This window comes from Bubalus kerabau, chromosome 8 (assembly GCF_029407905.1).
Source record: "Bubalus kerabau isolate K-KA32 ecotype Philippines breed swamp buffalo chromosome 8, PCC_UOA_SB_1v2, whole genome shotgun sequence".
NCBI classification, from domain to species: Eukaryota; Metazoa; Chordata; class Mammalia; order Artiodactyla; family Bovidae; genus Bubalus; species Bubalus kerabau.
Window position 1 is genome coordinate 105,895,821 of NC_073631.1, and position 12,407 is coordinate 105,908,227.

A 12,407-nucleotide genomic window follows, 5' to 3' on the forward strand; every position below is an offset into this window, starting at 1 on the left:
CACTTTTACACATTATGTATTTTTTTTTTAATTTTAACACCAAAAATACTTTGTGTTGAGGTATAGCAGATTTACAACATGGTGGTAGTTTCAGGTGAACAGCAAAGGCACTAAACATGGATCCATTCTCTCCCAAACTCCCCTCCCATCCAGGCTGGCACATAACACTGAGGAGAGTTCCATGTGCTATACAACAGGGTCTGTACACATTAAGTTTTTTTTCTTTTTTTTTTAATTATTTATTTGCTTTATAATATTTCATTGGTTTCTGCCAAACATCAACATGAATCAGCCACAGCATTATGTTTTGATGAAGAGTCCCGGTTGTACATAAATCCTTGCCTACGTCTCCATGTTTGGTTACTCTAAAGTGGAAGACATGGAGGGTATGTTTTCTAAGCAATTTATTAGATGGCACCATTAGCCTAGGATGACTTGGTTAACTTTCACAGATTCCACATATCTATCTTAGGGAACTTACACAACTAATAAAGCATATCATTATGGAATTTTATGGTCCTCTACAGCTATTTCATGTGCATAAATTAACCTCCACCCAGACCTTGAGCTCTAAGAAGCCAAGGCTGCCAAATAAGGCAAGGCTTTTTATGTTCATTTTTATTCTTAGTATTATAGTTATTTGTTTAATATTGCTCTCATTTTTTTTTTTTTTTAGTTTTTTAATTTCTCCATATTCTATAGCATCTGGCAAAGTAATTAGTTTAGAAACCTAACAACCACCTTTCTGGGAGGGAAAATAAAGAGCAACATTTACAGGGGAAAACTTGGTAAAAGAGCTGAGGGATCATGGTGATGCCAGTTCTCAGCAAAATGGCCAGCTCCCCACCCAAGTGTCAGCTTCACATCTTTCTCTCTAAAGCCTCTAAACCACCAGCCTCCATGTCTCTGCACGCTGGGGTTTCACCCTGGCTTCTTGTCTCTGAAATGACATAGCTCTAAATATCCCATTTCCCTAGCTTTAAAAGTCAGCATTTGGTAAAGACGAAAATCCAAAATAACGTAATTCATATCGAGATGGGAATTAATTACAGACTCACCCCCCAACTCTGAGTATGTGCATTTTTAAATGGGTCACTTTTCGATTCAAATGGATCTGTCATTGCAACCTTTCTGCCAGTTTATGTAATGAAGACAACTTGGGTAACAAGAGACAATCAGGGCTGGCGGGAGGTGGGGAAGACAAGAGTGCTGGAATAGAGGACAGTACATTTTCCTCTTTCCCATCTCTCAAGGTCTCTCACGCTGAATGATTTATCTCTACGATGCTATCAATAATGCGTACCATTCCATAAAATCAGGTCATCCAATGGCAGTCCACTTATACATTCTTTTGCTGTGGTCCCCACAAGGCCATTTGCAGCACTGACCACTTATTAAGGACTCGGGAAGCATCTGTCCAGACTCCAGCGGAACCGAAATCCTGACACATTCACTGCTGCTTAAGAGAGCAATCAGTCTATTTATCAACACTTTTCTCCTGGCATTTTCCATTTGCGTGAAAACATGGCCCATTTTTAGACGGCTGCTCTCTCCTTCCCCTCCCTCCTCCTCTGGCCTTCTTACCTGCACCATGTTGTTCCCAGCGGTGATAGTGGCCCTTCTCCACATCCGCCTTCTGCTGGAAACTTCACTGAGCAGCTGGGCCAGCTTGCGCTCCATCTCAGCTTGAAACACTTCATTCTGGAGTTGCTTCTCAACAACACCCAGGAGGACTACATTTAAGGTGAAACACACACAGGCCCCCAAACAAGTTAACAGTGGAGAGGAAAGAGTGTGTATAAAGGAAATTAACACAGGCTTACTATAAAATGCCAATCCCTAGGAAGGAGACATTAATGGGGGAAAGAGGGAAGACGAATGGGCTGTGAGAGAGCCTCAGGAAGGGTAGGTGATGGGTCTTATCTCTATAAAGTTCACAAAGACTGGTAGACAGAAGTTCCAGGAGTTCAGCAATGCAGGGGCTTTGGAGCTAAGAGCTCCTACATAAGATCAAATGCTTTGTCTGCACTGATTTCAAAATTTCTGTAAATGGTCTGAACTCATATTCTATCTTAAGATTCAGACTCATTAACTGACTTGAGATAAGGAGGCCTGTCTTCAGACATCTGGATTATCTAAACAGACAACGGCTTCTCAGCATGGTATAGAAGAAAAAAGTGAGTTTTTCAGCCAAAACTGGCTCACATCCCCTTTGAGATAGGACCACATGCAAGTCACTTAACCACTAGGAAAATTATTTCAAAAATAAGGCCACTGTACCATGCAAAGAGGTGGGGCCTTTATCAGACATCACGTTGTACATGAGCAATGAGAACTTGCAGGGCCCAGGAACCTGTCCATAGGGATGATCCCCACTTTGCAAGCTTCCTCCCACGACCAGTGAGGTACCAGGCTGCTCCCACACTGTCATAGGCTGGGCATCTTTTACTCTTTTGTGTCCCAAGTTAGAAAGCCTTTATCTGCAATTCCACGGCTATGAATATCTGATCCAGGACCATAAGACTTTAAAACATGCTTCTTAACTGCTCACCAAGTTACCTTATTTGTCCTTATCAAACCAGACATATGAGGCTTTTAGGGGAAAACAAGAGAGCCTTGCTTTGGAACCTTGTCCTGTTCTGGTCAGAAGATTGTCAATTCCTGTTAGATTTTGTCCTGGACTTGACATATGAATTTTAAAGAAAGCCAATCCTTTCTGTGCCATAACTCAGTGGGACATATTCTTGCGGTCGAATCTGAATCCCTTTTCTCATTCATTCTTTGCCAAGAATCTAAGGTACATGTTGCCCTGAATTTAGGACTCAGAAACAGGAAAGGTGGTGTCCCTCTCAATACACCAGCACAGGCTTCTTCCTCTTACAGTTTCTCAAAACATTATGTAAGTTAAACATACCTGTTCTTACCCAGGAGGACTTCAACAGCTGAGATAAGTTGAGCTGTGGGTACTGGAAAGCTATAAGAAGGAAAGAGTTAGAAAAGGAGAAAGATCTGTTTAAAAAAAAAAACATGTTTGCAACAGTCAGAAAGGTGAGTGTTCTAGGGAGCGAGGGATAAAGTCACAATATGCCATCTCTCCTTCACTAATCAGCTCTGTCTGTGGGCGCAAGGCTAGGGTGCCAGGCTGGGGTGAAGGCAGAGACAGTGACAGGGTCCTGAGCATGTCAGCCTCTAGGAGAAAGAGGGAAAAAAGGAAAGGAAGGGCAACATCATGGGACACTGTTTCACAGAGCTCACCCATAAGTTCCCCTTGAAATGTCACAGTTCCAGAGCAACCAGCTTTCACTCTGTGTTCCTCAGAGCCCTGGAAATTCCCAGCAATGACTCAGCCAGGGTAAAGTGACCCAATGTCTGGCATACCTATTAGTTCATCCATACCTGCACAATGTATCACTGAAAGTTGCTATTCGTAAATAACAATTTCATCCCTGTCTACTTCTGCATTTTACAAGTTATTCTTTTACATTTAATTAACACTACACTAAAATACGATAAGGGCTTCCCAGGTGATTCCCAGGTAGCTCACATGATAAGGAATATGCCTGCAATGCGCAAGACCTGGGTTCAATCCCTGGGTTGGGAAATCTCCAGGAGGAGGGCATGGCTACCCACTCCATACTCCTGCCTAGACAATCCCATGGACAGAGGAGCCTTGCAGGCTACAGTCCATGGGGTTGCAAAGAGTCGACACAAATGAGTGAGTAACACACAAAACACAGTAATAATCATTAAGCCATTTGGCTGTTCCATTCTGAAAAAGAATTTGATATCTTTTTTTCCCCTTAACTTCAACTCGGGAATCTACTGGTTTTTTGAAGTAAATATTTCCCCTATCCTGACTCCACTCCCTTTGTACTGTGAACTGAATTGTTTCCACCAGGAAGGAAGGTTTTGTTGGTTTTCATTTCTGTTTCTTTTTTCTTCTTAAATGTACACACAGTAAACCTTGGTCTTTTTGCTGCATATTTAGGTTGGTGCTGTATATTTAGGACTTCCCTGGTGGCTCAGACGGTAAAGCGTCTGTCTACAATGCAGGAGACCCGGGTTCGATCCCTGGGTTGGGAAGATCCCCTGCAGAAGGAAATGGCAATCCAGTCCAGGACTATTGCCTGGAAAATCCCATGTACAGAGGAGCCTGGTAGGCTACAGTCCATGGGGTCACAAAGAGTTGGACACGACTGAGCGATTTCACTTCACTTAGGTTGGTGCAAGCATAATGGCGGTTTTGGACCATGATTTTTAATTCATTATAATTAGGCTCAAACACATCTTTATTAATCAAAATAGGAATCATTACAATCAATACATCTTTGCCAATGAGAAATAAGTTTGTTTATTCCTGTAGTGTGAAAATCCATGCTTCAGGATCTGATGGACTCTTGGAAAGCATTTTCTGCATCCTGCTAGTTGTGGAAGCATTTTCTCTGCAGAAAGTTGTCAAGATGCTTGAAGAAATGGTAGTCAGTTGGCGAGAGGTGAGGTGAACATGGCAGATGGGGCAAAACTTCATAGCCCAATTCATTCAACTTTTAACACATTGCTGGTGTGACATGTGGTCAGGGGTTGTTGTGGAAAAGAACTGGGCCCTTTCTGTTGACCAATGCTGGCTGCAGGTGTTGCAGTTTTCAGGGTATCTCATCAATTTGCTGAGCATACTTCTCAGATGGAATGGTTTCGCCAGGATTCAAAGCTGTAGTGGATCAGACCACCAGCAGACCACCAAACAGTGACAATGACCTTTTTTGGTGCAAGTCTGGCTTTGGGAAGTACTTTGGAGCTTCTTCTTGGTCCAACCACTGAGCTAGTCATTGCTGGTTGTCGTATAAAATCCACTTTTCATCCCACGACACAATCTGATTGAGAAATGGTTCACTGTTGTTGTCTAGAATAAGAGGACACTTCAAATGACAATTTTTTAAAAATTTTCAGTCAGTTCACAAGGCACCCACTTATCAAGCTTTTCCACCTTTCCAATTTGCTTCAAATACCAAATGACTATAAAATCATTGATGCTGAGTTCTTCAGCAACTTATTGTGTAGTTGGAAAAGGATCAGATTTGTTGATGGCTCTCAACTGGCCATTGTCAACTTCCGAACTATGTTCCTCATCTTCAAGGCTTTCCTCTCCTTTGCAAAACTTCTTGAGCCACCACTGCTCTGTACATTCATTAGCAGTTCTTTGGCCAAATGCTTTGTTGATGTTGTGAGTTGTCTTTGCTTTACGACCCATTTTGAACTCAAATAAGGAAATCACTCGAATTTGCTTTTTGTTTAACATCATTTCCATAGTCTAAAATAAATATAAAATACACAGCCAGTAACAAGTCACCAGCAAAAAAAAAACATAAAGTGAGAAATGGGCATTAAAACGATGTACAACATAACCAAATTTATTTAAGAAGGTATTCCGATATCAAATGGCAAAGTTCAACAATGCAAAACCGCAATTACTTTTGCACCAACCTAATAGTTTTATGGGTTTTGACAAGTGCATAGAGGTGTGTAACCACCACCATAATATACAAGACACTCTCATCACTACCCCCACCCCCCTGCTCCAAGCTGCTTTCCTCACGTCCTTCAGCCCTGGTAACCACAGATCTGTTACTCAGTCCCTCTGGTTTTACCTTTTCCAGGACTGGTATAATCTTGGATAGCACCCTTGGCTCTCTAAAGAGAATAACAAAGCAAGCCTGGGGGGAGAGGAGGGCTCTGGAGGCCCACCCCTGCGTGATCTGAGAAGCTCCAGTTTTATCTGATTTATATTCTGGATTTCTTCTAGCTATTCTGTTTGAAGAGGTCCACCAACGCAAGCATTCGCAGCCATGTTCCCCGGGAGAGCACCACTCACGTTCGGCGATCTGCAGCACCGGGTACCCCAGGTAGAAACTGAACTCCACCACGCTCAGGTTTCTGAGCAGCTCGCTCACTTCGGATCCGTTCAGAAAGCCCTGCGAGCCTCTGACAGCAAAGACGATGTTCACCGGACCCCGGCGAGGAGCCAGCCTTGATGACCCCGCAGTGATGTTCAAGATCTGAAAGAAAGAAATCGGAATAAGATAAATTAAAACATCTAGCTCAAGGCCTGACTATGATTTCTCTCTCACAATTTCCCTCACCAAATTTTTTTTTAAGAATATTTTTAAAGGAAGAATAATTGGCTTCACAACCAGGTTCCCTTTTGTAATAATTTTAAACCCTCAGTTTATTGAAAACATTTTTTACATTAAGTAGAGAACTGAACACACACATGTATTGATAGTTTCTCCCCATTTCGTTCCCACCCCAAATCCCACCGAAATACGAATAAGATGAACAAAGGGGAATAAATCTACAAAGACGCCGAGAAAAGAAGAAAACCAGAGATTCTGTCAAATTACTGGAAGCTGGAGACAGGGTGGGAATCATGTTGATACAAACCAGAACAGAGGGAACCAAGACCCCAAAACACACACATGCACAGACCACAGTGGACTGAGAAGGGTCTCCTCCAGAGGCCCCAGGAGGCCTTCTCCCAGAGATCTGCAGGAACTGAGACCAGAGTGGGCTGCAGGACAGCCAGTGGGGTCACTAGGTAAAGACTGGGTGACTCAGGTATCTCCCACCCCTCTCCCTTCCCATGTCACACCCAGGCCAAGTCAGAAGGGCTAGCAGCCCCAGCTTCACCCCAGGAAGCTGAAGAATTGCTCCCTGAGGAAGATGAGCTCCTGGTCTGAGAGGGCCCAAGACCTGTTGTGGGGCAGCCTCTAAGCAGGAAGGTGGATGAAAATAACCACAGTGCACACAAGAGACAAAGAAGGAAAAAGCATGAAAGAAGGAGCTGTTCTGCCATAAAAAATACATCAACACACCCCATCCCCAGGATACAACCTCCTCATCTCATATGATGGTTGCCTGCCCCTGACCACATACTGCCTGGTACCCAGGGCTCCAGTGAACTCTCCTATCAGGAGAGAGGGCTGATGTAGACACAGACTCTACAGCTGAAGGGGAAAGATGAACAAGGTCCTAAAACCACCTTCTTCCTCATTCCTAAAGACAGCCACTAACGGTCAGCAGATGTTTAAAGAAAACTAAATAGCATGAAAGTGAAGACCCAAGATAAACACAGAACAATGGCAAAGAATGCAGAGAAAACTTATTAAAAATTCTAATTAACATTCTCAGAAACTTCCAAGGGAATATTGTAACATCATTCAAGACAAGCCTGCATTATTATAGGAAGCCTGCAATGAAACAAAGAGCAAATACCAATGAAAAACAAATGACAGCTAAAAGAAAATTCAATAGAGGAAATGAATAACGTAATGAAGGCTGAAGACACAGCTGAAGACTACATCAATAACTAGGAGGACAAGATTTAGAAATCTGTAAAAGCAGGGAATTTCAAAAACAGGTAGAGGGACTTCCCTGGTGGTCCAGTGGTTAAGAATCCACCTTCCAATGCAGGGCACTTGGGTTTGATTCCTGGTCGGGGAACTAAGATCCCACATGTCGCAGGACAATGAAGCCCGTGTGCCTCAACTCCTGGACCTGCCTGTGGCACAACTAGAGAGAAGCCCTCACGCCACAATGAAGAGCCTGCACGCCAAAACAAAAGATCCCGCATGCTGCAACCAAGACCTGACACAGCCAAAAATACATAAATAAATATGAAAGAGAGAGAGAGAGATGGAAAAAGTAAGAAATATGCATGGGGGATCCAGGACCACCAAGATCTTTTTAACATGAATTTGAAAAAGAAAAAGCAAAGAATATGGAGGAATAAATACCAAAGAAATGTAAAAACATCAGTTTCCATGTAGTACAAAGCCTGTTCTTTGATTAGTACTATATTCTATTCATACAGTGAAGCACTGTATTTCATGGTATTCCACAAAATGAAACTCCAGTGTATTCAAGCATTCCCCTCATTGGATATTTAAGTTGATATTGTTCTTTTTTAGAACATTCTTACATTTCCCACGTAGGCTCATCTCTCTTCAGCTCACCATATCTGAGCTCCCTGGTTATTGCACCACTCTGCAATCTTTCAAATATACTTAGCCTAATCACGCTCTGTGGGCTCAATGCCATGGAAAGAGATGCTCTCTAATCCATGAGAACCAAATCTCCTCTGCCGGAGGAAATTAGTAAGAGTTAAGTGTGTCTGAAACTAAACATTAAGAAACGGGTTCCTCTTTAAAAGATAAAGCATCTTGTTCTGCACTCAAGGTTGTTCTCACCTGCACCGTGAGGTTATACCTCCCCTGGTGGTGTTTTCTCACTTCTGAGAGAGCTATCATCAGGCCTTTCTCGATGCGCTGGGTGAAGTTGCAGAAGCCGGTGTCCACACTTTGAGGCACAAACTGGAGTACTGAAAAAAAGGACAGCAACACAGTCCCCTGAACTAGGCGTTTCTTCAGTATTTAAAATGAGGAGAGGGACAAAACAGTGTCTAAATCAATGAACTCTGTCCCATAGTACACGGTTAAGTTCTATAAAATTATTATCTTACTGAAGGATAGTTGATGTACATGATTATGTAAGTTTCAAGTGTACAACGTACTGATTCACAATTTTTAAAGGTTATATTTCATTTACAGTTATAAAATACTAGCTATATTCCCTGTGTTATACAATATACCTTTGTAGCTTATTTATTTTATACATAGTAGTTCACACCTCTTAATCTCTTACATCTATATTGTCCCGACCCTTGGTTCTCTCTGCTTGTAAACACTAGTTTGTTCTCTATGAGTCTATTTCTTTTCTGATTTATTCACAAAGACACAGTATTTGTCTTTCTCTGTCTGACTTAATTTCACTTAGCATAATACCCTCTAAGTCCATCCATGTTCTTGCAAATGGCAAAATTTTCATTCTTTTTTATGGCTGAATAGTATATAAATATATAGGGATTCCCAGGTGGCTCAACAGTAAAGAATCTACCTGCCAATGCAGGAGACATAGGAGACACAGGTTCAAACCCTGGGTCAGGAAGACTCCCTGGAAGAATAAATGGCAACCCACTCCAATATTCTTGCCGGGAAATTCACATGGACAGAGGAGCCTGGCGGGTTACAGTCCATGGGTTTGCAAAGAGTCTGACATGACTGAACATCACCATTATATATATATATACACACACACATACATATCACATCTTCATCCATTCATCTGTTGACAGGCACTTGGGTGCTTCTTTGTCTTGGGTTATTGAAAAAAATGCTGCTATGAACACTGAGGTGTATGTATCTTTTTGAATTAGTGTTTTCATTTTTTTGGATACACATCCAAGAGTGGAACTGCTGGATCATATGGCAGTTCTATTTTCAGTTTTTTGAGAAACCTCCATACTGTTTTCTGTAGTGGCTACACCAATTTACATTCCCACCAACGGTATACAAGAGTCCATGATGTATTATTTACATATATCATATCATGGAAATGTGGAAAGCCAACTGTACCAAAGGACTACATGCAATGTGAAGGTGACTCATACCATTTTAAAATGGAAAAATATCTAAGATAATAACTGGGGCATCAAAAGATACAACACCGAAACATTTGAAATATAAATAAATTCACTAGTGATGAATTCTTAAGTATGTATGGGTGAAATGACATGGTATCTAATATTGTTTTAAAACACTCTAGCTTCCTCAAAAAAGTCTGTGTGAGATCAACAAAATTGGAAAAATGTTTGTATGCACATATGTGGGCTAACTACAGTATTCTTTCTACTTCTGTATGTTTTTAAAAGTCCATAATAAAAATTTAAATGACATTAATGAATTACTGTTAATTTCAGGGGGTGTGACAATGATATTGTGAATAGAAGTGTGTATGTATGCATGTGTATGTTTTATGTGTGTGCATATATGTTTAATAGTCTTATCTTTTAGAGGCACAGGCTGAAATATTTATGAATGAAATGACAAGAGGCCATATCAAAATAACGTGAGAGGAGGGGGTTTATCTGGGGACAAAGGTAACAAAACTGGCTAGGAGTTGAAAACTGTTGTGTGTTAGTCACTCAGTTGCATCTGACTCTTTGCAACACTGTGGACTGTTCCTTTGTCCCTGGGGATTCTCCAGGCCAGAGTACTATAGCGCGTTGTCATGCCCTCCTCCAGGGGATCTTCACAACCCAGGGAGCTTCCCAATCCAGGGCTTGAACCCAGGTCTCCTGCATTGCAGGCGGACTCTTTACTGTCTGAGCACCAATTGTTGAAGCCATACAATGAGTAACTAGGGGTTCATTATATTATTCTGTGCACTTTTATATAAGCTGGAAATTTGCCATCATTATAAAGTTTTTTGAAATTATGAATAACAAGTTTTGACACAATCCTCCCCAAACTATTTTAAAACATAAGAAAATGAAATGAAATTCTATTTACAAATCAGAACAACTATACTTAAGTCTTCTTACCTGTTTGAACTTGGAACCTGGACTCTGGCACAAGGAAGGAGGGTTTCACAGCCAAGATTAAAGGAGTTTGGTCTCGTACAAGTTTACTATTTATAAGTACATTGATGACGGATATTGCCGTGTAAACGAAGGGACCAGATGTTACCAGAAAAGTGAAGTCAGCAAATAGTTCATAAACCTATAAAAATAAAGACAAAAGGCATTAATTAGAAAATGTGAGGGTAACATAACTCAAACTAAAGGAAGTTGTATTGAGTAGAAAAATAACAAAGTTAAAAAAATAATTTTAAATGAAGGGGTATGGCTTCAGAGATAATTAAAATTTTATTTTAGTTATTCCTCTCACATATCTGTCAAATTTCTCAACAAAAGCACAAAATTACATGAACAAGGACTGTGAAAAAGAAGAATAGTCAATAACAGAAACCAAATAAGGAATTCAGAAAAATTTAAGGTGTTTTATTGTATTTAACCCACATAAAAAGGAGCACTGACTCTATTAAGCAGAGCTATCCACAAGAAATATGTGAGCCACATATGTAATTTTTAAATTTCTAGTAGCCACATTTAAAAATATAAACAGGTGAGATTAATCTTTAAAACATTTTACTTAAACCATATATGAAATATCATCTCAATTGTAGGCAATGCAAAAACATGATTAATGAGATATTTTGCATTCCCTTTTGCACTGAGTCTCTGTAATCTGGTGTTTATTTTGCATGGACAGCACATCTCCCTCAGGACAAGCCCCACTGCAAATGCTCAACAGCCACACGTGGCTCACGGCTCCGTTCAGGATGGCGCCAGCCTAGAACATGGCTTTGTGAGCTCAGCAGGGGACAGGAGGCACTAGCAGGCATCCAGCATAAAGCACCCAGAAACCCATCTCACTCAACGCACAGAAACATACATACACACTCACTCTAAATCTCATCCAAGCCCTTTCATGTAAATCAAAGGAAGCAAGATCCTTAGGCCATTACCCCAGACTCGAGTCTTAGAGCCCTTTGCTCCCACTCTGCCAACACATCTGATGGACTAAACCTGGCCTCGTCTGGGGTCAGAAAGGCTTCCTTGGAGAACTGGATGGTTGAGGGGTGATGCAAAGGAAGAGAAGGTGTCCACCAGGAGGAGGGAGGGGGAAAGAGGAAAACAAATGTCCTGCTCCCACTAAGACAAGCAATCCACCCAAGCTCCCTGTCCAGATTTCCACACCATGCAGACCCACCTTGAGCTCCACCACGCGGTTAAAGTGGGTCCTCAACACCTCTTTGATGGATGTGATGATATACTCCTGCACGGCTCTGCGGGCCAGCACTGCAAGGCAGGTTAGTGTCATTATGAATGTGCAGAGGACCCACGGGCTCCCCTGGTCTCAGTGTGGAGAAAAAAGACCCAGTGTGTTCTCCTCCCTCCTCCCAGTTCCACCTTCCCTGACCACTCGGCTCCCTGCCTGCTCCTCCTCTCCTGCCATCTTCTTCCTTTCTATCCCTCATCCCCATCCCAAGCAACATGCAGAACCAGGCTGCTGATCAACCGCACATTATACTTCAGTGCATACGAACAGGACACTGGCTTGATGCACACTTGCCACTTCTCAGAGGAACAAGTGGGACAGTCTAATGGGAGGCCACAGTCGCCAGACTTGTTCAGACATGACATCCGGGGTACTCCGGGTTCCTGCGACTAAAACAGCCAAGCAGCTGCAAGAGAAGCTGCTGCCTGTTGACCAGGAACTCAGACGGCAGCCTGAGGAGAAGGTCAAGGTCTGTGACCCAGTTCAGAGGATACTAAGTCACCCCATGTTGCTCTCCTTGGCTTCTCTGATGCCTCAGATGCTAAAGAATCTGCCTGCAATGCAGGAGACCCGGATTCAATCCCTGGCTCAGGAAGATCCCCTGGAGAAGGGAATGGCTACCCACTCCAGCATTCTTGCCTAAAGAATTCTATGGGCAGAGGAGCCTGGTGG

At 42.1% G+C, this 12,407-nt stretch overlaps 1 protein-coding gene across 2 annotated transcripts in view; it reads right to left on the reverse strand.

Moving 5' to 3' along the window:
• Nucleotides 1-12,407, reverse strand: part of KIAA1549 (KIAA1549 ortholog) — a 130,758-nt gene that overhangs the window by 69,646 nt on the left and 48,705 nt on the right. For both annotated transcript variants that reach the window (XM_055591051.1, XM_055591050.1), the window contains exons 3-8: nt 11,667-11,755; nt 10,436-10,613; nt 8,244-8,374; nt 5,870-6,053; nt 2,915-2,974; nt 1,585-1,733 (exon numbers count right to left, since the gene is read on the reverse strand). In XM_055591051.1, the coding sequence (XP_055447026.1) occupies nt 1,585-1,733; nt 2,915-2,974; nt 5,870-6,053; nt 8,244-8,374; nt 10,436-10,613; nt 11,667-11,755 (791 nt within the window). The remainder of the gene's footprint in view (nt 1-1,584; nt 1,734-2,914; nt 2,975-5,869; nt 6,054-8,243; nt 8,375-10,435; nt 10,614-11,666; nt 11,756-12,407) is intronic.